This window comes from Ctenopharyngodon idella, chromosome 23, assembly GCF_019924925.1.
Source record: "Ctenopharyngodon idella isolate HZGC_01 chromosome 23, HZGC01, whole genome shotgun sequence".
In the NCBI taxonomy this organism is placed as follows: Eukaryota; Metazoa; Chordata; class Actinopteri; order Cypriniformes; family Xenocyprididae; genus Ctenopharyngodon; species Ctenopharyngodon idella.
This window is the reverse complement of record NC_067242.1, coordinates 7,034,748-7,061,077: the sequence shown is the minus strand read 5'-3', so window position 1 is coordinate 7,061,077 and position 26,330 is coordinate 7,034,748. Positions and strand designations below refer to the sequence as shown.

Below are 26,330 nucleotides of genomic sequence, written 5' to 3'. Positions count from 1 at the left end.
CTAGGCGGTGTACACTGTATACTGTGCAGTATTTAGTGAGCTAGTATTCCACTCTGAACACAGCCTTTGAATCCTGCATGAGCCCTACACCTTCCCAGCAGTTTGAACTCACCTGCAACTGAACCTGGTTTGGCAGGTGGACACATAACCAGCACTCGTTTACCTGAATGTTATGTGTTCGTACTGTTTTTATGCAGGGTTTTCTTGCTTTGTGTGTGTGTGATTTGTGGTTTTTGGTGTTTACGTGGACTTCAGCCCTATTTGGATGGTAATTGTTTGTAAATGCACATTTGCACGACTCCCTCGAATGCATTTGGATGACTTGACTACAAGTTGTACATGTTGATTTTTGCTCTTATGTGCTCCTCATGTGGACTACAAACTCAGCCGTGGCTCTGATGAGAATGGCCTAAGCTCAAATGTGTTGATTCACATGAGAATATCACACCAATGAGAAGAGAAAAACAGACATTTTTAGGTCCAATCGTTGACGGTCTTCTACAAATGCTGAAGTAACTCACGTGTAAAACAATTACTGTCTTAATAGACCTTTGTGTGTTTGTCATTGTCATTTTTCTTTGTATGTTCCTGTGTGATAAGCCCTGAGTATATCAGACAACTTAAAGGGATGTTTAAGGATATTTTTTTACTTCAAAGCCTGTTTTCTTGGGAAACATGAATTTGTGTAATTTAAAGTAATTTACCCCAAAAGTACTCGTAAATGAGTCACCAAAATATCATCTTTGTGCATCTCAAATTCCTGCTGAAAAATTCCTCATTACTTAGTGGCATGAGGAAATGAAGTGTCATGTGTCTCGTTAAGTTCTTGAAGGCAATGAGACCGATCTAATAGTGTAATAATAAAGAAACCAGACACCTGTGTGTGTTCAGTTAGTACACCATGTTCATGTGAACGTCTTTCGCAGGTGTCGTGTTGCACGATCAAGCAGCCACAGACAGTGAATGACAGACGTAAAAACAAAGAAATAGATCTAAAACTATTTAGAGAAAAAAAAGTGAATATAGAAACAGGCTTTGGTTTAAAACCCCCTGAATGTCCCTTTAAGGAATGTGCATGTTCCCACAGTCGACTGTTGTGAACCACATAGAAGTCAAGTTTAAAGCACATGAAATGAATTAAATTTGAAAAATATGATCAAGGGAAGTCTTTAAAGTTGATTGTAATCTAGTTTTAGTGGTTTAGACAATGTCTTTAAGACACAATACAACTTGAGCAATTATGAGTAAATGCAATGTAACATTTATTTATGTATTCATTCATACTGTGTATTTATTGATTATGTGACAGACTTTTATATACAGCAGAGAATATGATTTAACTGGAAGTTATGTTGCCATTGAATTTGAAGAACTGAAGAGAAAATGACTTTTTGGATGATGTAGTTCTGCAATCTAACAGTCATTTGTTTATTTATTTGTTTGTTAATAGCATTTCTTTTTTTGTATTTTTTACAGTTTTGTTAAGGCTATTACATACAGAAGATAATCTAATTTAATTGGACATTTTATTGGCCATTGTTTGGTAAACATGGTTCCTTTTTAAAAATTATTTTTCCATATCTACCATAACCACCTTAGCTGGCAATGATATCAAAGTTGAGTTATTCCTCATAAAAGTGTCATTTATGAACGGTTAAAGATCACATGATTGAAATCAAACACAAGTTCTCTTATGTGTGCATACTGAAGTCTTATTAAGGACTGTTTTTATTTATTTATTTATTCCTAAGTATGAAAAAGTTCTCATCTCTTTGTCTCTCTCTTTTACAGAGTTTGAAGGAGGGATTGACCGTACAGGAGAGGATGAAGCTGTTCGAAACTAAAGACTCCAGAAAGATATAACACACTCTTGTTCCTCTTTGTATTCTCACTCTCTTTTTGTCTTCATTAAGATCTTCTTGGTTGGTAGATGAAGCAGGGTAAAGAACTGTATCTTTCTGATTGTTTTAATATTGTTCGTGTGAATTAAGGGAATGAAATGTTTTAATATTGACACATTGTTTTGCCAACCTTCAGCTCTGATGAACCTCATATTTTTACACTTTTTATTGGTCTCTATAAGTCTTGAAGCTATTCCTCATTATCACAGTATATATGAACACACTCAGTATTGATCTAGAGCACTAGACGTGTGTGTCTTTCTCATCTGAACGGAGAACTGGCTGCTGTTGTCTTATCGGGGTGCTGGAGACATTTTTATGATTATTCTGAGAGAAGAAGAATTATTGACACAGAGAGAGATGTTATTTTGCCAATGATATTGTAAATAAGTCGTGTACGTGATAACACTTTTTCAGACTTTCTAGTACTGTAACCTTGAGATGAAATGACGTGGTAACGTGAGTGCGAGTGCGTTTTGTAGAGTGTTTTTGATCGTCTGAGATGATTATGTGCTGAAGTCATTTACTTGAGGAGAATCTAATTGCTGTTTTAATTGCTTTTGTGTTGCTTTTGGTTTATATGAACGTGCAAAATATAGAGCAACCAAACGTGATATCTGCTGTGGGTGTTGCGGCGTAAAAGCGTTCGTTCGGCTACTGATAGTGAGCTTATTTCATCCTGTAATTCGTTCCGAACACGGGACATTTTCGTTGTGTTGTTCCAGATGTTTAATACTGGCCTTTGCATGAATATGAAGCACTTTGAGTCGTTGATTTCTGTGTTTTGAAACACGTGATTCCATAGGCCTATTCCTTCTGCTCCAGAAGTCAGAAAGTATTGAACACACAACAAAGAAAACTCACTGTATAATATTCAATATTTGCTTTGTAAATATTTGGTTTTAGAGAAGAGTTCTTTATCCTGTTCTCTCGGTCTGCATAGAGAAAAAAAAAAAAGTATCTTTATATCTATGTATACACGGTATGTCTACACCTAATTGCCTATATGTATGAATATTTTTATTTTGGTGTGCGTGAATGTGATGCATCTGTAACAATAAAAATGTTTTGAATCAGAAATCCACTGATAAATTCTTTCTTTAAAAAAAAAAAAAAAAAACCTGACGCGTCCGCCATCTTGGAACGGTTATCATGACTGCTGTTCATCATTCACACTAATAAATCAATGATTTTTCATTGAAAATGTCACAGTATTGTGCAGCCGTAATGACGTGAGATGAGTTGAACACATGATCTGGTGAAACTGATGAGCAGCAGATGACTGAAGTCTAGCAGCTAATCTAGTAATCTGATGCTCCAACACTGTCATCATCATTAACTGCATATGTTCATCTGGATCTCAGCCAGCGTTCATCTTCACACAATTCAGCTGAGAGAAAAGTTATTTCAACTATTATAATTATTTTATATACGGTGTATTCTAAATAAAGTATATTGAAGTCTGTACACCGAAAAACATTTGGTGTAGGATTTACTTTGTATATCGTACTCCAATAATCTTGGTTTTATTTACGATTTTAAAAAACAAAGTGTAGGATTTGCGTTTGAGAAGTAATGTTAGTACTGGCCAGCAGGGGGAGTCACGGTTCAGTTTTACTTTTAATGTTTCTCTTTATAATGCTTTTTTTTTTTTTTTTTTTTTCTTCCAAGAGAGCAAGATAAGACCCATCCAGTGATCCTGTGTCCGGTGGAAACATTGAAAAAAATAAATAAATTGCATATCAATGACACTAAAAGAACACTGGACAGAAATGATGGTCAAAAACCGGCCCTGTTATAGTTTTTGTTAATATTTTGAATTAGATTTTATTTTTATATTAGATTTTATATATGTTTTAATTTTAATTTTAGTTAAAAATGGTATTTTTGCTGTTATTTTAAATTATTATTATTATTATTATTAAACATGTATTTTAATTAAGTTTTAGTTTATTTAGTCTGAGTTTGTTTTAGTACTTTAAACAAAAATGGAAAGAAAAAAAACTTGCCAACTAGCTCACACACACACCGTTTCATATTCAGTTAATGTTTATTTTATTTCAAGTATAATGAATTTGTTTTTAATTTAAGTTTTAGTTAACAATAATAACTCTCTCTCAGTCTGTAATTGACCTGAATTGATCTTGTAGATTTCGGTTCGTTTGCAAGGGTTTTGCGTTCAAATCTGGATCTCAGTTGTCTTTGACAGCCAGTGGTAATTATGTAGTTCTGTTAAATGAAAAGTTGCATTTTTGACATTTTGATAATGACATCTTTTGTGAACACAAAGTGCTTGATTTCTGCCACAAAATGCCACAGCATTTTAAACAAACGATTTTATGCCTACGCTAATCATGCAACTTGGTTAATGAAAATATTTATTTATTTATTTATAAGTTGCCTTCAAAATTCACTTGACTCAAAAATGTCCTCAGGTGAAAAAACTACACTTCCATAATGTACTTAAAGTGCTCTATTATTGCGCACTAATTTAAAAATTCTTCTTTAGTACTTCATAAGATAATCTTAAGAACATCTAGTGTACTCAAAATGTGCTTTTAATATACTATCTCTGTATTAAAATATATTTAGTTAACACTTGTAGTACATTTGAGCCCATCTTTGTATGAAACATGGGTTCAAGTGTACTACTTTTAAAAAAAAAGTTATATATATTTTTTCACCTGGGTTTTAACACACATGATGCTTTTGATTTTTTGCCCTTTTTGAACCTTGAAACCCCCACATGACAATTTGTTATATGGATTGTTATATATATATATTTGTTATATGGAGCGGTATATGAACACTCCAGTGACAGGGTGAATAGAGGATGACCATTTTTAATTTTAGCTGAACTATTCCTTTATGCTTGTATTTCAGACATGAAAATCAGTTAAAACTTTGCATAGATTAAAGGTTAAAGATAATTAGTTTCCCACTGTAAATCATGATTCATTCATTGAAAGTAAACTATTTTTATGCAAAGATCTTTCACAACCCTGGTGTTACCTGTTTGAGAAAGAGATGGAGGGAGAGAAAGTCTTTTAGAGCTTTGAATCTTGAAATCCCTGATCAGATTTTTTGAAGTTTATTTCGAAGGCGTTTATTGAGCGTTTGTGAATCATGAATCCAGCAGCTGAGGATTCAAAGCCCAAATACAAACATGTTTCTGCTGTTAACGCTCTGTGATCACAGTTATGTAAGTGCATATGTGGGTTTGGTGTGTGAAATTTACCATCATACATGTCTGTCTGTCACTCGTCTCAACACTGCTGCGTTTAAACCACACACAATTCACTTTTTATGAAATTAAGCCTTAAGGCAAGGGACTAAAGGCAAAAAAACTATAGTGTAAAGAAAACATCCCAAATACACTTTTATTTTGTTTGTGTCTATAAATTTCAAGTTTTTGAAATATCCACTTCAGTATCACTTTCATATATCAACCTTTACAGTTTCATTTCTATCTATATTCTGAAGGGTTTTACTGAGGGGTTTGTTTGTATATAATTTGACTCGTTTATATTACATTTTATTCCTAAATCATGGTGAAAATGTATGTGCTTTCTGGCTTTGACTGTATTTTCTGATCTATGGAGAGATAGAAATCCAAAATCTACTCTAATATTGTCAACAAAACAAAACAAGAATGTTCAGATTTCCGTTATGGAATTTTATGCAAATTGACCGTTCGCAAAGACCCGCCCCCTTTAGTTACTAATGTCGATCTCACGCCACACATCATGTTCTCACGCAGTAAAAAATACATCGCGGAGCAAAGAGGACACTGACAACGCGTCGACAGACAAGACAGAGCAGGTTACTTTTGATATGAAACAAATTCTCAAATTTTAAATAAAAATAAAAAAAGTTTTGTGACTCTTTAATGTGTCGTGACAGATCGCTGTAGCGCCTCAGTTTAAGCGGCTCGTGAACCGATCATCTCTACTAGTTCATTTATAGCATCAAATAAACATGAATGAACATCAGAAGGAATGTTGTTTCAATCGCGGAAAGACGTCAGTATACACCATTTTTCAAGTTCAAATCCACCTACGTTAGTCTACTAACTCCCCTGACTGCTTTGTCGGACAAAATGGCGTTATGATTGGTTAGATCGCCTGTCAATCAAACTCCTGGGGAAGGGTCAATGCATATTTAATTATATAGTGCCTCGTTTGCATATTTAAACCAACACTCTAAAAATGCTGGGTTAAAAACAACCCAAGTTGGGTAGAAAATGGACAAACTCAGTGATTGGGTTGTTTTAACCCAGCAGTTGGGTTAAATGTTTGCACAACCTGCTGGGTAGTTTTATTTAAATCAACTATTGTTTAAAAATGACTATATGGCTGGCTTAAAATGAACCCAAAATATGTTGGAAATTAAAAATAAGACACATAATAATAATCAAAAGGTGAACATTTATTAATAAGCAATTTAATAAATGTTTATTGTTTAATTATTATTCATTAAACTTATTAATAAATATTCATTTATTAAACATATTAATAAATGTTAATTTCCAACATACTTTGAGTTCATTTTAAGCAAGCAATACAGTCATTTTTAAACAATAGTTGAGTTGAATAAAACTACCCAGCAGGTTGGGCAAACATTTAACCCAACTGCTGGGTTAAAACAACCCAATCGTTGGGTTTGTCCATTTTCAACCCAACATGGGTTGTTTTTAACCTAGAATTTTGTGTAACTTTCCAGAAAAGTTGTTATGCAAAGCAATTGTCCTAATGTATGTATTAGTTGACATCTTTACCCTGTTCACCTGTGGTGTCTTGCCTTAACTTGATATTTAAAGAGCTGTTATATAAAAATAAATAACTGCAGATTGATACTTTGTTGCAGGGTTAAAAAAAAGACGATACTTTGTTGCAGGGTTAAAAAAAAATGATACTTTGTTGCAGGGTTGTTGTTATCTGTAATGATCTAATCAGGGAAGATTCTTAATGTTGAGCTTCCGTTGCTTCCCTCACCCTACTCTCCTTTTCTTGAATTATTATATCCTCATGTAAGACGATGCAGGACACCTGGAACCACGTTGTGAGGAGAATGTTCTGTTACGTTTCCATGGAAACAGAAACCACAGAGACGGAGCTGAACTCCAGTGTGAAGCGTCCTGCTGAAGGACAAATCATAACGAGGTGTAGATAAATGTATTAATAAATACATATGCAAATGATTAGCGGAAGCCGTTACCTGTAGGCTGTACATCTGTTTGTTTGTGCAGGTTGGTTTGGGGCTTCAGTCTCACTGGTTTTCTGTTTTAATGTCGTGTTTGATTAAGTGTTTCTTCTGCAGGGTGATTCGGTTGGGCTTCATGCGTTATTAAACATCTCACTGGATTACTTGAGTTTTGGTCAATGGCGTCATTCAAAATTAGTCCTATCTGTATTACACTAAACTGTATCTTCTCTGTAAGGTTTAAAAACCGTCAAACTAAGGCTTTTTAAATATTTTTCACTTTCCAACAAGGGTTTATCAAACCAACATTACAGTATATGAACTTCAGCTCACTTTAATTCAAAGTTTGAATTCAAGCTGCAACTCTTCATCATGTTTCAGTAATAAAAGGCATTCTCAATACTATTCTGAATGGCTGAAAAGACTAAAAATGCTACAGTAAAAACCTGTGATTTGGTTAACAGTAGGTTCCCTTACTATATAGAAAGAAAAACTGTAATCTAGCCTTAAATTTTATGTAATTTTACAGTAAAATACTATTAAATGTACCATTTTTTGGAAGTAAAAAGCCATAAACTGACATTCCCGGAATTCCCTGTGACTCACATTTGATGGTTTTTAAATTGATTAATTATGTTTATATATTTTTTATTTGTATTTTTTATTGTAGCCTATTAGTTATGTAAATGCTGGGTTAAAAACAACCCAAGTTGGGTTGAAAATGGACAAACCCAGTGATTAGGTTGTTTTAACCCAGCGGTTGAGTTAAATGTTTGCCCATGTGCTGGGTAGTTTTATTTAACCCAACTATTGTTTAAAAATGACTGTATGTCTGGCTTAAAATGAACCCAAAATAGGTTGTAAATTAAAAATCAGATACATAATTACGAGAGGCAACAATAATGTTCAAAAGGTGAACATTCATTAATAAGCAATTTAATAAATGTTTATTGTTTATCAAACTTATTAATAAATGTTTATTTCCAAAATGGGTTCATTTTAAGCATGCAATACAGTCATTTTTAAACAATAGTTAAAGGCAAACATCACTTGTCCATTTTCAACCCAACTTGGGTTGTTTTTAACCCAGCATTTTTTTTACAGTGTACATTAGGGTTTTATGTTAGTTTTTTACAGTAAAAAACATTTTATTAACTGAAATAATGTTAATGGTATATATAAACTGGTAAAATCGAAATGTTTTTGCCATGAATGGACAATCTGTAAAACTTAAATGTTGTTAATTTTGCTTGCTATAACTTTTACCATAAATTTCACAGTTTTTTTTCTAGTATGGTCGAAAGACTTTAAAGTCTGTGAAAAAGTTTGTACACCCCATAAATGTTTGCATGTAGCCTATTGATCTTCATGTTAGCAATATTGAATCAGATCCATTTTGACAAATAACTGATGAGTCTCTGTAAAGATTTTGTTTCCAGTACAACGCAAATTAAAATGCCGTTTTCTCTTCTAGCTTCAGTAGCAGGTGTCGTTCTCTCTGGCAGAAATCACGTCTCGTAGGCGTTTCTTGTCATTGTCGTTCAGTGTCCTAAATTGGCTGTTTTCAGCAGCTTTGCCCTCCCTACAGAAATTCTACTCCCCACAGCATTTCTATATGATTCAGATCTCTGCTTTGACTTGGCTGTTTTATAACCCTCATCATGCCTTTGTTAATTTTGTTTTGTGGTCTGTTGTAAGCTCCATGTATTCACATATGTGTTCACAGGTGTATAATGTCATGCTTTGGAATAATAGTGAAACAGCAGAAGCAGAGATTGACCTAGTCTTCATTTCTTAATATTTTTCTTTTTCTTTTTCTTTTTTTACAAAAAAAGTTGTACAGTACAGCTCACAAAAGTTATTGTAACTCTCTGTGCTTTCTCAATGAATACATTGCTTCACTTCACTTCAAACTGGTAAAATCGAAATGTTTTTGTCCTGAAAAATTGTGGTTGATAAATCACATATTGCTTTGATCTTTTCATTATTGCTTCATGAATGTGCCCTTCATACTATCATACAGTGGCATAAGACACACACACACACACACACACACACAGATAAGGAGCAGCATTCAATCTGAGCCACAGTTTCTAATATTGAGTGATTATTTTGTCCTTTGTCTTTCTCTTTAAATGAATATGGGTCTAATACAGCCAAAGCTCATCTCAAACATCTGACATATTGTCAATCACACCAGACAATTTTTGTAGCTCCGTTGATGAAAACAAGCAAAAATGGTGTTTGCGCTTATAATGGGCGTCTATGGGGCAAGACGTTCCAGATAGTTTAAAAACAGAAATGTGCAGCTTATACTTTTAAAACGTATGTTAAAGCGCTTATATTAATTATTCAGTGCAAAATGTGTGTTATATTAGCTCTAAAGTTGTCTAATTCATCGTTTTGAAATGGAACTACTTTTCGAGGCGGATGAACATCTGCGTTTGCGCTAAAACACCTGTAGGTGGCGTTTTCTCCACGTAAAAAGTCTATTTTCTTTGCACAAACCGTGGAAAAGTTGCTGTTTACTGCCTGGCTTCACATGGTCTTGACAGGATCTAAGAGGTTAACTGTACACATCAAGGTAATTAAGTAGTTTTTATCACTAACTCTATGTCAACTGTATAATGTTTTGTGGTGGTAACAGTGCCTCTGTCCCAAAACCTAGTAAGCACCCTTGCTGTCTATATAACCTCATAAGTGATGAGTTTGGCTCTACTGTACATAAGGATCATTCAAATAGCATTTTATATGAAGCACATGGCCAACAAGACTCACTGGATTCCAGTAGACCTGATACCAACAACGTGATTAGGATAAAATATACCACAAATATTGAATAAAATCTTTTTTTAATCAGATTGAATGATTTTTACTTTAGTTTTGGTGACTAAAATATAATTATATTTACATCAACATTTTCCTTAGCCGCCATCTTGGATGAAACGGAGCTTTTCAAAACTCCGAACCGACATCTTACTGGTCAAAACGGTGTCAGATGCAACGAAACCTCAGTCTAAACATGCATAGACACCTTTTACGAAAATTGTAAATAATTTTTTGAAAGTACAATCAATTAAATGAAATCTACGAATCATCAAATTCCATGTAGTGTCTGTATAAATATTGTTTTATTTGTAGGGTTTTCTTTTCACGCCAATAAGAGACAATTAAAGAGATAGTTCATCTAAAAATTAAAATTCTGTCATCGTTTACTCATTCTCAAGTTGTTCCAAACCTGTATGAATTTCTTTCTTCTGCTGAACACAAAAGAAGATATTTTGAAGAATGTTGGTATTCGGTAACCAAACAGTTGAATGGCACCATTGACTTCCATTGTAATTTTTTTCCATACTATGGAAGTCAATGGGTTCCTTCAACTGTTTGGTTACCCGTATTCTTCAAAATATCTTGTGTTCAGCAGAAGAAAGAAATTCATACAGGTTTGGAACAACTTGAGGGTAAGATGTCATAATTTTAATTTTTGGGTGAACTGTGCCTTTAACTACTACTTTTCCCCTTTTTTTATTATATAAATGTGTAATTAAACATGTATACATTATAAAACTGTTCAAAAATTAGCTATGCACAATAGCGTTTCGAAACGTAACGAAAGATGTCCGCTGCGCAGACCGATCGTTGTGACATCACATGACTTTAGCAGTTTGGTACACGCTCTGAATCACTGGTTTGAAGCAAACAATTCGCAAAGCAAATCGGATAAATGTGATGGTGCGTTGGAATTTGGCCAAAAGAAGTTTTCTCTGAATAAACATGCATTACACCTGTGATACCTTTAAAGATTGCCTACGTAGACAGCTACGGTGGCCGTCTGGCCAACACAAGTCAAAGATGTCATCGTCTGAGACAGCAGAGAATATGTTAGCCAGTCAAGCAATGAGGTTTCTTCTTACTTCTAACAAAGAATGGTCTCTGCTTCTAACAAACCAGAGGACTACTACTACTACTACTTCTTCGTGCATATTCAACGTAGTGACGATGCAAGCTGCCTCTAAAAACACCAACGATTTAGAAGAAGAACAAACACGTTGACGAAACATGCTCTGTAGAGTGTTTGTCCGTTTAGGGCTGCTGTAGAAACATGCCGGCGCATAATGGTGACTTGATTTGGAGGGGTGTATGAGATAGAAATGGCTCATTCAAGGTAATAAAAACATAACGGTTCATTATGTAAGGTCTTTATACACCACTGAAAACATAGTTATGTATATTATATTGCATTTCTGTCAATAGATCCTCACAAATTTTACACATTGCACCTTTAATGCCTTGCCCCATAGACTTCCTTAGTGCATTACTGTAAACATGATTTTTGTTTGCTTTTACATGAAACGCTGATTAAATTATGTTATTCTTGTAATAATTGACAGCTTTATTTAACCTGGAAAATTCCTTAAATGAACAGCTAAAATGCTTCAAGATGTGAGGTTTTTGTCGCAATAATAGAAAAGAGAAGATGATGAAATGCAGATTGTATTCAACACTCAGTCCGACCGTGTGCATAGATCAGTGAATATTTTGAGACACTATCATTCTCAATCTTTATATTTCAAGTTAGTTAGGCATGTAATTTCTTTTTTATATATATTTATAGAAATGCAGTAAATGTTGGCATTCTTGAATCCCATTCTCTTTATGAAAAATTCAGCAGGAAGTTGAAATATATGAAGACAGAGGTAAATGTATTAAAATACGACATTTGAAGGGAAGTTTCTGGATTCACACAGAGTTTTCTATCAGGCTTTTCTGTCAGAGCCTCAGGGACAAAAGATGAAGTATCTAAATAGTTAAAATAAGATGATTATCCCAGTGAGTTCTCTGAAGATCTGCCACTATATTAGGTTACATGGTGCAAACTGATAATGTCTACATTATATATCTATCTACCTAAATATATATCTCTCTATTTTGCTGTAAATATATATAACATATATGCTTGAGCATGTTGTAGTTTTAGGAGAGTTTGCCATTTAACCTTCTCCTTGTGCGTCTCACACGAGGCATTGTGCTCAGCTGCACAAAACACACACATACACACACACACACACACACACACACACACACACACACACACACTCAGGTGCTCACATTGTTCACATGGTCTGTCTAGGTAGTGCAGTTGTAAAGGGGAATTTATCATGTCTCACTGATCAATGTGTGTGTGTAGATCTCCAGGGATAGTGTGCCCTGGCATTGCTTGTCATTTGTGCTCGAATTGAATGCAAAAATAAATTTACTAATATCGCTCTTCGTAAATGTAACATTGTCTTTGTTTTTCTCTCTTGCTAGAAATGAATATCGCACACAAAACCATGTATCTATGCAGAAATATTTACACATTAAAGGAATAGCTCTCCAAAATTAATCTTCTTTATTTTTTCATTATTTTGTCATAGTTTTCTCACCCTCATGTCGTTTCAAATGTGTATGCTGTTATCTTTTTTTTTTTTTTTTTTTATTATGTGGAACACAAAAGGAGATTTTTTAAAAGGAAACTTCCTGCAGTGCTTTTCTACATGACAGTTTATAGCAGGGTTGCAAAAGTTGGAATCTTTCCATTTGAATTAGCGGGAATATATGGGAATTAACAAGAATTAATGGGAATAAACTGTAAATTGCAGGTTAACCTATGAGAGAGAACTTAAATGTAGTTGAAAAGAACATCTTGCAGCATAATCTTTATTAAAAACAACTAGATTTAATGCAAATTCAGTTGAATTTCTAGCCTCCGCATTCCTCGATCACATGCACACAGCACATATAGAATATGTTTATTTTATTCAACATTCATGTTTATTTGTTTTTCACTGACTGAAAGTTCTACTCACGAATAAACCAAAGTCAAAAATTTGACTTTTTAAATTTTTAAAATTTGTATTAGTTTGCATGCATGTCTGCTTATGACCAAACAAAATGTTTATATTAATGTTTGTATATGATACAATTTGTATAAATTACCCCAATTTTCTATTTAATTCCCTTTAATTCCCATAAATTTGGAATATTTCTAAATTTCCCATGGAAAGTTTCTGGAAAGTTTCCGTAAATTTACTGTAAATTTTCTGCCACATTGCAACCCTAGTTCATTATATATAGTTTTCAGTGACCACGGCTCTTAAAAGTCTATACGACTGTATTCAGTGCTCTGAAGCCAAATGATAGATTTCTATGTAATAGAAAACCAAATAGCTCTTCAAACAAATATGGCGCAGGTTGGATATCAGTGTTTATAAAATATATCAAAACATATAATAAGAAAGAAGTTACAATTTATAATAAATTTATTAAAAAACATATATAATATAAAGCTTTTTATATAATTTCATATATATAATTTTATTATATTTTTATTAGTTAACAGTGTTATTTAATGAAACCATTTTTATTATTAACTTTTTTTCTTTTTTACAAATATATATTTTTGTTATAATTTTTTCAAAATATTTTCTTTTGCATTCCACGGAAGACAGTCATACAGTTTTGGAATGACATGAGAGTGAGTAAATTATGACAGAATTTTCATTTTTGGGTGAGCTACCCCTTTATGAATCAAAAGTTTAACAGCTAAACTATTGTCATGAAACAAAACGAGGAAAAGATTCAAGTTTTTCCGTGCAGGATAAAAAGATTCCTACTGCCTTTCTCTCTCTTCGAAACAGCATCTCCCATCTCAGCTAAACGTCTCTCCAGCTTTCACACATTCACTCCTTTGTTTTTCGCTCATTCACTCGCTCACTCTCTCCGTATGGCACTTTGCATTGTTCTGCATTTTAGAAGCTCCAGTATCTCCAGGAACGAAACATGAAATTCGAGTATCAAAAAGGTCATAGTAAAGGTTCATATCTCTGACTCCCTTCGGTATGACCTTTGCTCCGTGCAGCGAGGGGTCTGCAGTCGGTCGAAATCATGTCGAGGGGTTCTCTCCGGGCTGAGGCTCCTCGCTCGCTCTGGCTTTATCCTTTCCGGACTGTTATCCTCTTCCTCTTCGTGGCTCAGGATCGCCAGCTCGTTCTCGTAGCAGAAGTTGGCGCTGGGCACCACCAGGTACTTGTTTTCCATCATGTCCTTGGCACTGCAGCGAGGGGTGGACGGCACCTCGTAGGTCTTGTGGAAGTGTGAGTAATCGACCTTGTATTGGTTCTTTTCCTCAAATAGTACTGGCTCGAATCGATGCCCCCAGAGGATCTCGCTGGCCAGGTAGGAGCTTCGCGCCTGTGCCGTCATGGCCGTGGCCTCCACCATGCCCTCCAATATGACCACGATCTCAAAATCCGCTGTTTCGAGGTCCTGCTTAGCGATGCCGAACAGAGGGCTCTCCTGGTCGATTTGATGCAGGATGGTGATTGGCGAGACGAGGAAGATGCGGTCCAGTCCTTTGTCGAAACCGACATTTATGTCCAGCTGGTCGAGCGGGATGAACTCGCCTTCGGCCGTAACCCGCGGTTTGATGAGCTGCGCTCGGACGTGCGCCTCAACGATGTGACTCTTACGCAAGTTCCCCACCCGCCACATCAAGCACAGTTTCCCGTCACGCATGGCGATGACGGCGTTATGCGAGAACAACAGAGTCTGCGCTCGCTTCTTGGGACGTGCCATTTTGGCCATGATTGCTCCGATCATGAAGCAGTCGATGATGCTGCCCACGATGGACTGGAAGACCACGAGAAACACTGCGAGAGGACATTCTTCCGTAACACAGCGGAACCCATAACCAATGGTCGTTTGCGTCTCGATGGAGAACAGGAACGCTGCGATGAAACCGTTCACCTGCAGCACACACGGCGTGAAGTTGTCGTCGCCCGCCGGGTTGTCCAGGTCACCGTGGAGAAGCGCGATAACCCAAAACGCCAAGCCAAATGCCAACCAGGAAATCACGAAGACGAATGTGAAAATGATCACCAGGTAGCGCCAGCGGATGTCCACGCAAGTGGTGAATATGTCCGCCAGGTAGCGCTGGGACTTCTCGTCCATGTTGGTGAACTGCACATTGCACTGTCCATTCTTCTTCACGAAGCGGTTGCGACTTTTCCGTCGAGTGTGGATTTTGCCGTTGCCATATCCATTCATCCCTCCGCCATGCATGGTTGTTAAACGCAGACCATCCTCCTCCGTCGACACGATACTATAGCGACCAATCCGACCCACGCTCATTCTCTTTAGCACTCCACCTTCCTATTTTTCCAATCTGGTGTTCCCTCTCTTTTGGAGCAGTTTAGTAGTAGTACAAGTCCAGGGTGGTGGGTGGTTTAGTTGTAGTGATGTTGGGACAAATCCAATTCAACTGTAGAAGCACTTCGGTTTCCTCAGACCCTTGGGAAAAAGAAACAGATCATCATGTTTATATCAGTTCATAAAACTGTATGAATGGTGGCATTTGAGAGTGACTCTGCATATAAAAACATTCTTATATCAAAGTAATCATTTTAGCAGATGCTTTTATGCAAAGCTATTTGCAGTATTCATTGTTATAGAAAATGTACTGTTTATAACTCTTAAAGAAACTTTTGCAGTTTTGCAGAGTGTTTGCTATGATGTTGTTATGTGGTTACTCCTGCAGAGTTCAGCTCCAACCCCAACTAAACACACCTGAACCAGTAGAAGTAGTAGTAGTACAAGTAGGAGCTCTCAGACAATTCCCATCTTACAAGCTGTAATTACGAGCTGTAGGAGGATGTGAAAGTTGAAAGTTGAAATCACGTAATTGCGGTAATTACGACATGGCGTGAATGCACCTTTACTAGACATAAGCCGCGTTTCCAGGATCTTTCCCTAGGGACTTTGGGGTGGTACTCGGTGTGTTTCGACTGCAGGAACCAGGGTCTAAATGATGTTCCGGGTAAAAATTTCCCCCTCAGAAAGTACCTTCTCACGGGGTAGTACCTTTTCAAAGTTCAGGAACTTTCAGATTGGGACTTGAGCGCTGAACATGCTGATTGTTGAGTTCATGCAGCATTTTGATTGGTTGACTCCAAGCAGCATTTTATTTCAACCACCATTTTTAAAAGTTTGTGTGTGCTTTAAGAGTTGTTTGCTATTCGAATCAACGAGTTTCAGGCTTTATTAAGCGTATATGCGGAGGACAAAATCCAGCAGGAACTGGAAAGTTGCATGCAGTCCTACGTCACCGGACTAATTTGCCTCATCTTAAAGGTACTTTAGACTGCGATGGAAATACAGACAGCAAAAGATCTGGGGGAAAAAAGTTCCTGGGACAAATTGTTCCGGGTAATTTTGTTGGAAAAGAAACTTCCATAGGTGTGTCCAGGCAAGTTGGAGATAAACTGTACAGGACAGTGGCCCTCCAGGAAGCGACTTTCCAGTTCCCGCTGGATTTCGTCCTTCGCATATAAGCTTAATAACCTCGTTTTCGGTCCATCAGTCGTAGTTTTTAAACTCCATTGTTGATTCGAATAGCAAACAACTCTTACTGCACGCACCGCAACAGACTTTTCAAAATGGTGGTTGAAATAAAATGCTGCTTGGAGTCAACCAATCAGCATGTTCAACTCCCAAGTCCCACCCACCGAAAGTTCCTGAACTTTGAAATAGTACCTAGGGCTGCACGAATAATCGTATTTTAATCGCGATAACGATATCTGCTTCTCTCGATTGATTACAAATAATCGTCATGATATTGGTCCGCTCATTATTTATCCTGAAAACGTGTTTTTCTTTGGGATATGCTTGTTGTTGCCAGATGCAAAGAGCTTAAATCCCCCAAATAGAGCTTTTCCCTTTAAAAAATATACTGTCTTCCCGGTGTTTTACTTAATCTGTGCAATCTGGCAACTCTGTGCACACGCTCCCTCTAAATGCGGAAGAAGCACTGACGATCTGAAAACAAACATGTGCGCTGGAGTTTAGTGATCTCCACAGCGAAATTCTGCTTCAATGAAAGTGTCATACAGCCAGTCTTTGTTTCTTCACAAGCTACTTGTACTATTTGTGTGACTAAATCTGCCATGGTCAAACCTTCAGCGATTAATTTCAACAAATGCAACACGGATCTCCACCTTACTGTTTGCAGAATGCACTTTTGCAACCTATGTGACAATCGGGAAAATGAACATAGTTTTGAATTATTTAAAATAATATTAGGAGTTTCGCCATTTTATCTTTTGAAGTTCCTAAGGTTTTACCAGTTTTCATGATGTTAATCTGTTGATTATATCATATATCGCCATTGGGACATTTATATATATATAGGCTATATCAAAAAGCATCGTTCTTTGCTTTATGAATTTTCAGGGCAATCTGAATCTGTTTTGTCTCATTTGCAAACGAATTGTGTTGCTTTAAAATCTAATGTGAATACAGATTACAAAGCACTCACCAAAACCATGTGTTTTGTATTGATTTACCATCCAACGAAGTTATCATAGTTGGTTAAATGAAGTCGGTTGTCACCTACAGGCCTTTTGGGTGAAATGTAGGTTGGTAAAGAACATGCAAAATGGCCATAACTACATAACCCTTTTTTAGAGAATAATCGTGATAAATAATCGTGATTATGATTTTGAGCAAAATAATCGTGAATATCAGTTTAACCATTATCGTGCAGCCCTAATAGTACTACCTTCCAAGCATGGACTTTCTGAGGGGGGAATTTTTACCTGGAACTTCATTTAGACCCTGGTCCCTGCGGTCGTTTGTTTCAGAACCTGGTGTGTTTTCTCCCTTGGCTCGGTTCGTTTAGGCATATGTGAACACAGCAATCGCACTCAGAACCCGCTCCGAGACCGACTGAACGAGGTGGTCTTGGCGCAATTGCAAATGAACTCTGGAGTGGTTCGCTTGTGGTGTGAAAGAAATCCGACCCAACGGACCAATATCATATTTCATAGTGGGAAATGTGTTATATAAAATGCAGCAGTGTTCGATTCTGTGAGTGAGTTAGCTCTTGCTGCATTATAACATTCATATAGTATTTCCATGTGTCTTGACACTGTTAGCCTATCAGCGCTGGGAGAGCTCGCTCGCTTGAATTAATTTGAATGCAGTATATAATTTAACAGAGGGAATGATGGCTACATTCGTATAGTGTTTGCGTATGTCTCGACAGTACAAAAAAAGCCAAAATGCTCATGAAGCGAACTTGTCAATCATTTTAATGGATGACGCTGAGAAAACTCTGACCAATAAGGGGACAGTTGTACACGCATGTGATTTGCATAAACACATTGCTTTGAAGTATTGCCTTGTGAAAGCAAACCGAACCAAGCAGAAAATGCAACATTGTAACAAATTTAGTCCCTGTTTCGGAACAATGCAATCGATCTACAGGTGTGAAAACACGCCGAGTAACACCCCAAAGTTCTTGGGGAAAGTTCCTGCGGTGGAAACTCGCAGAATGTCTGAAATGGAGCAATGTAAGCGACTGAAAATTGAAAATTAAAATTTTTTATTGGACTAAACTTTTAATTTGCTGCATCAAATAAAATATAAGTATCTATATGTATAGTCATAACTTCTCTTACTTCCTCTGCCATCCTGAGTTTGTTCTACGTCTTTCTGCTTTCTTTGTGACGAATTCATGCAATGCTGCTGTAAAATGTGACCAATCTTTGGCCCATGATGCCTTAAAATGCTTTCTAGGTAGGAAGGTCACTAGGTTTTAGAGCTAAAATGTGCCAAAAAGAGTGTATTCACGTACTTACTTCAGTTTCACCTTGATACAGTATGTGACATTGGTGCGTGTTTTATGTTTGGACAAAAAAATGTAATTGAGGCTGTTTTGTTTTGGGGTCATTTTAAGGTCAGATTGTTTTGCTAATATTTATGATATTAGCTTGGCATCACACAGGCTGGATATTGTATGAAATTAGTTTGTCCAGGTTGAGGCAGGATGCTGGATTCATTTCAGGTTTCTCATGTAGGTGTTTTTGTTCTCGGCTTCTACATTATTGATCAGAGCTCTGTTTTAAAGCTGCTTAACACAACAGAGATGTTCTGGCTATCAGATCACACACACACACACACGGATAAACTCAAAACCACAGATGTCCCTCAAGAGACTCAAATCTTACCCTCTGTAACATTTGCGCCAAAGTAAAAATGACGTAAAAGGGGTGTTAACATTTTGGGAGTCTGTGCAAGAGCCCAGTGTGTGTTTGAGAGTGTTTGCGCACACATGCTTGAGTTTTAAACACATCATTCAGACACTCAGGAGACCTGTGTCTGTATGAGGCATTGGCCATGGGTGCCGTCCCACAATCCTCTAGAGGCGCTAAGTGGGTTGAAGGGGGGGAGGGCGATGAGTTAGCTGGGCATAGATAGAAAATTAACATAAGACGTGGAATAAATGAAGGTTATGAAGCAAAAAATAGGGGAGAGAGACAGAACTGATGTACGACAAAGACCAAGAAGGGAGGAAACCCTGTGGCCTGATATCTAAATATATACAGTCGAGCGCTCAGAGAGGTTTCGTGCTTTATTTGTCTGGCCTGCTTCTGCATATCATAGAGCGACGTCATTACTGTCACACTTACACTACTCGCTTGTATTTCACATTAATATCTGCTCTTCTGGAGAACACCACTGTTATTTTAGGATTATTTACTATAGTATTCATTACATTTTGAATTAGCTTTTATTTTAATATCAGATTGTTTTAGTAATTTTATGTGCTTTTATCATTGTTATTAGTTTTAAGTTTTTCATCTATTATTTATATTTTGTTTTATTTAAGCTTTATGTCAAATAAACAAAAATGATTTAGTTAATAATAACAAAACCTGGGAAAACACAATATATACAGTATGGCCATTTAATATTCAAGTTTGCCCCTGTGTTGTTTTAAATGAATATAATTTCTTATTACATAATTTCTTTACGTTTTTCGGAAAAACTGTGAGTGGCGTTTGCTTCAGTGTTATTTTTGTATTGTATAGTAATAGTATTATAGTATTTATTGATATTTTTAACTGTTGAGTTGTTTTTTCACATTTTCAGTTTTGCATTTTAATTTTAGTTAAATTTTGTTGTGCTCTTGTCATTTTTGTTAGTTTTTTTAATGTTTTTATTTATCTTTATTTTTACTTCAATTTTAATTTTAGTCATTTAGTCATTCTTCCGTTTAAACATTTTATTTCAGGCATCATTTCTAATTTTCTTTAAGTTTGCTAAATTTTTTCATATATTTTATTTTGTTTCAGCTTCATTTCAATTGCTGAAAACAATTTTAATAGTTTTAGTTTTAGCTAACAATAACAACACTGAAGAACACAATACATATGCCCATTTGATATTCAATATCTCCAGATTTTCTGCTGTGCTTTTTTAAATTTTCATAAGACTGAATATAATTCTTATTGTGTAATATATAATCTCTTTGCAGTTTTTGGATATTTTCTGAACAAACTTGTGCAAAAGCTTCCTTCATCATGCTAGGGTGTTGTGGGTGGTTGCCAGGGTGTTGCTATTCACTTTTAAAGTGTATTTTAAGTGTGTGTTGGTTGTTAGGGGATATGGGTGGATGGTAGCTGGTCTAAAGTCGGGTGCAACACTGTATGATTTATAATAGTCTGTTACGACTGTACAATCATAATAAGCCATGTCATGCTGTAGGATCTCAGTTGTCATTAATTTCAGATGTACGGCAGTCAAGACACATTAAAAACCGATGCACACAAGATGCATCAATCCGCACGCAACATCATCAATCCGTTACACATTTGGAATAGAATAGACATGGTGACTAGCAAACCACAAACAATCTCTAGAGTTAATTTTGATTATGGCTTTTCTCAAAAACAGGAAAAAATGAAGACGTGTGGAGCAAGTGGTGGTTTGTTGTTGTCTCACTAACTGTGTCATCAGGTTCTGCGTTTCTATTGGTTTTTGATCTGACGGTTGTCGTAGAAGTCACACTGCAGGACTGCGCCTCAAAACTCCTGACACTGACAGAATTTCATCTGAGGTAAAATTGAATCGCAATAGTCATTAATCATCTATCGGCAAACATGTCAAACTTTTGGCCTACGGTCAGAGGAATCTATTAGGATTCACAAAATTTGTCTCAGAAGGCCAAATCGTGGCCAAAATCATAGAGTGTGAACCTGGCTAAAGTCAAAAGAGCCCTATGATAACCTGTTCTCTAGATAGTTAGATTAAGTCGATCTAGTTACTATGGTTAACTATGAAGAGAGTGCACTTTTTGTGATTTTTCCTCCCTTTTCACTATTTTCACAACAAGGTCTGTTTGTGTTTAATGTGATACTTGATAACATCATTACATAATTACGGTGTCTCTGTGCTGTCTGCCTTCTACCTGAAAACATGATACCTGATCTGAGCACACACACTCATGCATTCATACACACACAGAAACACTGTAGTGTTGTCTTGTATCTGAGCTCTCACTGTCTTGCATCATTTCAAGGCCGTCATCAGCATCAGGCCTTTTACCACCGCTGTCTCAGGTGACAGAGTTTGAAAGAGAAAGCTTGTGAATGCTTTTGAGAAAAGACTAATCCTGCAACTAAAATGTAAAATTGGCAAGATGTAAATAGATCTAAATAAATAAACTACACTGAATAAAAACAATCTTTTTCATGCAATTAAATGCATTCACTGTAATTTGGAAATGTGATATCTAAAGTAACAAGTTTTAATCAAGTCAAAATATACAAAATTGCACCAGTGAAAGTGATTTTAAGGGGCAGATCAGGTAGAAATAGCTCTTTAACAACTGTTCTACATGGATATTAAAGAAATTTAACAAATTGTGAAGTATTGTGCATGAACAAGAAGCCATTTTTTATCAAAAAGTTGTGACGTAAGGTGGTGTGTTGCCTGATTTTTGGGCTACGGCTCACCCTCAGGAGGTAGTTGACTTGTAAGGGAACGGTGAGTTCTAGGTTGTAGCAGCAGATTTGACCGGAGAATGTCATGATGTCTGTCCGTGAACCGAAGCGAACAGAATGTAGGGCATGGGAATGACAGAAGCAGGGTTTTTTTCATAAAAACTGAACTGTTAAGAAGTTTACAGTGTTGGTTATCAGTATATGAAGCACCTAAAACAAACTTACTCAATACAATTTGGGTAACAATTTGCACTCCGTTTGTTTGGGTAAAGTTCATCCCATATGTTGAGTAAATCTAACATTTGTCAATGTATTACAACTAATTACTTATAAAAAGTGAGTAAAATGAACTCTTGATTGTTATTATATGTTTAAAATAACTTTTAAATGTCATACATAACTGAACATTAAACATGTTTCCCTGTACTCAAAAACACTTAAAATAACACTTAATTTCAACATTTACTCTCCTGATTCAGCATTATGTAAAGCATGCTGGGAACTAAAAATCCACTGCCCACTTTCAGTTAATGCTACAAAAATTTAAACTCAGAAAAAGTAAGTAAACTTAAGTTTTACCTATTTAAGTAGATTGGACACAATTAAATTAAGTAGACACAAAATGTTCAGCAGTTGTTTTGCTTTAATTTAACAAGCGGCAAAAATTTTAAAAATTGCAGCTTATTTTTCATTTTTGTGACAAATTAATGTTACGTCAAGTCAAATATATAATTTAATATGGCTAAAAGAACAAGACTACATGGTCACAGATACTGTAATGTTGACAGTATTTCTAGTCACGACAGATAAACCAACGGTTTGTCACTCTCAAATTCTCTCTGACGGCTTTTAATCAGGTTACCATGTGGTCAATGAATTATTTAATAATTTGCAGTATTGAATTGCTTTTTTATCATCATCTGACTCTGATGGCAGGTGAGATTCTGTCCAGAAGGTGTAGATGAGAGGAATTACAGACAGTTTCCTACAATGAACTTTGACCTTGCATATGTGGATTCGTTTGTATTTGACAGTGAACTGACCTGAACTTCATTGCATACATTAGTCTCCAAATTTTAAGTATTTGACTTAATTTAAATGTGACAGTTTTCTTTTAACATCTTAACAGAGCTGTTCTTATGATATGGAGCATATCATGATTAATGACTCATGTTCGCCGCTTGCGGCCTAGTTTTCGGCAGTATTTAATGCTACCTGCTGTTTTCTTCATGCAGTTTCAGTGCCAAGCAGCAATATTGGTAACACTTAAAGAAAACTGCATTATGCAATGCTTGACAGATCATTAGGTAATGTTAAAATGTTTATTAAAATTATAATCAGAAATTCTGAATTAATATTCAAGCCTATTTTGTTAAAAAGCCTTTGCCTCATGCATATTCATGTTTGAACTTGAAACTTTTGCTCTGATTTTATATTAAACATACAGTTATTACATAAGTTATACATTTTTACTGTACTATTTTAATAATGTATTATTAGAATTTTTTTATTTTATGGTACATGCATTTACCGGACAATCACATGCTCAGCTACAAACAAACAAAAAACCATAAGTCTGCTGCATGAGCAATGCAAATGCATCAAATAATGTATTATGCAGAGTAAAACCCATAGTCGGATTGTTTGTTTGTATCCATGTGAAAGTGGTCAGTGATGCATTTCTACACGTCTGGTTAAATTATTCATATGCATGTGGGTTTACATTGTTTTGTTGGTCATCATCAGCTGGTAAAATACTATAAAATACACTCTTAAAAATAAATGTTCCAAAATGGGGTTTTCACAGCGATGCCAAAGAAGAACCATCTTTTTTTCTTAGTATGAAGAACATTTTAAAATCTAAAGAACAATGGAAAGGTTCCATGGATGGATGTCAAAGGTTCTATATGGAACCATCAATGTCAATAAAGAAGCTTTATTTTTAAGAGTGTATCAGATGAATGAGTAGTTTATAGGCACCAGGGGTGAGAGGAGCTCTGACCTCTTCAGCAGGGTAACGGATGACATTAACACGACCGTCATGCTCTCACACACACACTTTCATCTGCACACACACATCGTGTTCTTCTGTGTCAACATCTTTACTGAAATAGTTCCTGAACAGAAGCATGTGTGAGTCAGGGACTCTGAGACAAAAGAAGTGAGCTCAATTTGACAAAACTTCCCTTTGGGACGCCCTCATTTGGGAAAACGAAGTAAATAGTGTCTGGGTTTGTTATTCAAAGCTCGAGGTCAGTTGTGATGTACTTCACTGTAGGAATCTCTGAATGTCAGGGAGATAATAAGAGTGGGACTCATCAGAGATAAAGACACGCGTGTGACAGTTTACAGGCTCATTCTGTCCATTCTTGCACTATTATAAGTACGGCTTATTTTTACTTTATTCAGATGGCAGCAAAAATTCCTGTGCTCCAAAATATTCCTAAAGCACGCTCTGAAAAACACATATGCGTACTTAGTATGCATAACTTTCTGCTCAATATCAGGTCATTATAATCGGGTCAGTTAACGATGTTCTAATGAAGTTCAGTGACCGATCCTTCCCAGCACACGTTAAAACATTTATGCACTGTTAAATAATTATTTAGTGTTAATATTTAATATTATTATTATTAATATTGTATATATAGAGATATAATTTTAATATTAATTATTGATTTTTTCATATTTGCTTCCTATTTCATGTTTATATATGTATCTAAACAATTTTTACAATAGTTCTACACTTTAATTTATTAGTTTTATACTTACGCTCAGACCCGTCGTATTTGATGCAGTAATAATATCATAGACCCCAGCTGCTGTGCGGTCATTATGTTTAACCCTTTATGAACTTTCTCTGTTTATTTTTAGAGCATTGTTTTAATTTGCATTGACAGCAATGATGTAATATGCAATAAATGTGCATATAATTGAGATTCTAGCAGCTAAAAGTATATTGCATTCCAACACATGAGAAAACACTGGTAAAGTTTTAGACGGATGTTGCTTACCTTGCGTTTTGTAAGGGGTCCTCGCCCTCTGAGTGTGTGTGTGTGTGTGTGTGTGTGCACAAAGACAGGACAAGTGTGCTATGGCGTTGTGGTTGCGTTATCCAAACTGGAGCATTTGATGAGAGCTTGTGCAGCTCGTGATGGGGATCCAGAGCTCTGCCATCTCGACCTCACACACACGCATTGTCCATTTCAGATTCATATCCTATGTTCCACTTGTTTTTTCATTCTTCCCATTTAAAAAGCGCATATATTCCAAATCAGAAACAGAGAAACAGCCCAAAACACTCACTCCAACTGAATGACCCTCTAGTGAATGAGTTCTGACTGAATCACAGCATCAGTGAGCTCGTGATGGGCAGAAAGTCATGAAGAAATACTTCAGTTTGGAGAAATGCATGTCCTCCTCCTCCTCTCCTCCACTCCTGATGGATAAAACACTGTCCTCTTTTCTTTCTGTACTCAGATCTTCTTGTCCCCCCAAAATGAGGGAGGAATACGCCAGTTCTCTCTCATGCACCTGCTTACTTCATCTTCATCTGCCATCAGATCTATCAGTACTGCACTTTTCTCATCTCATCTCTGTCTGTCTCTCTCATTCTCTCTCACCCCTCCCGCTCTTTTTCTCCCTCCCACGGCACAAGCGTTCCAGCGTTTTGTCACTTGATGCTCTGCTGTGGTCATACGGACACACACACACACACACACACACACACACACACACACACACAGAGAGAGAGAGAACCTCACTAACTTTCTTCATCTTCCTCTATGAAAAGGTTTTTTATTTGCTTGTGTGTGTGAATGCAATTTTGGGGGTGTCTGATCTTTTCCCGCAGCACTCGTGACAGTTTCATGACATCTGAGCACACTTTACCACCAAATTACAGTGCCATTAATGTAATGCATCTGGATGTTTTATTAATTCTCATTAAATTCCCATTACTGTAATATGGCAATTTGTAGTGCATTACAGTAAAACATTATAATGCATTAATTTAAAAATCATAAAATCAGTATAAATTAACAAATGCTATCATAATGTATAAATATTTTACAATTTTAATTATTTTTGCTGTATAATAGTAATGTAGTACAATACTTTTATTTAATTATAAAATCAGTAAATATTAAAGGCAATACAACAAATACTATTATAATGTATAAATATGTTACAATTTAAAGGGATAGTTTACCCAAAAATGAAAATCATCCCAAGATTTACTCACTCTCAAGCCGTCTTAGCCAAACAGAATCTGAGTTAAAACATAAAAAACATAAAAAATATTCTGGTTCTTCCAAGCTTTATAATGGGAGTAAATGGTACCTGAGATTTTGAAGCCCAAAAAAGCACATCCATCCATCATAAATGAAGTACGGCTCCAGGG

The 26,330-nt window shown here is 36.0% G+C and overlaps 2 protein-coding genes across 15 annotated transcripts in view; one reads left to right on the top strand and one right to left on the bottom strand.

Moving 5' to 3' along the window:
• si:ch73-103b11.2 (myosin phosphatase Rho-interacting protein) overlaps positions 1-2,971 on the top strand; it is a 50,620-nt gene extending 47,649 nt beyond the window's left edge. For all 14 annotated transcript variants that reach the window (XM_051882130.1, XM_051882127.1, XM_051882126.1 and 11 more), the window contains one exon: positions 1,792-2,971. In XM_051882130.1, coding sequence (XP_051738090.1) covers positions 1,792-1,863 — 72 coding nt within the window. In that variant the 3' untranslated portion in view covers positions 1,864-2,971. The remainder of the gene's footprint in view (positions 1-1,791) is intronic.
• A 5,902-nt stretch (positions 2,972-8,873) lies between these two features.
• kcnj12a (potassium inwardly rectifying channel subfamily J member 12a) lies at positions 8,874-25,521 on the bottom strand. Its single transcript, XM_051882189.1, has 2 exons — positions 24,943-25,521; positions 8,874-15,434 (listed from the first exon to the last, which is right to left on the bottom strand). The coding sequence occupies exon 2, from the start codon at positions 15,273-15,275 to the stop codon at positions 13,962-13,964; it is 1,314 nt and encodes a 437-aa protein (XP_051738149.1). The 5' UTR covers positions 15,276-15,434; positions 24,943-25,521; the 3' UTR covers positions 8,874-13,961.
• Between the last annotated feature and the right edge of the window lie 809 nt (positions 25,522-26,330).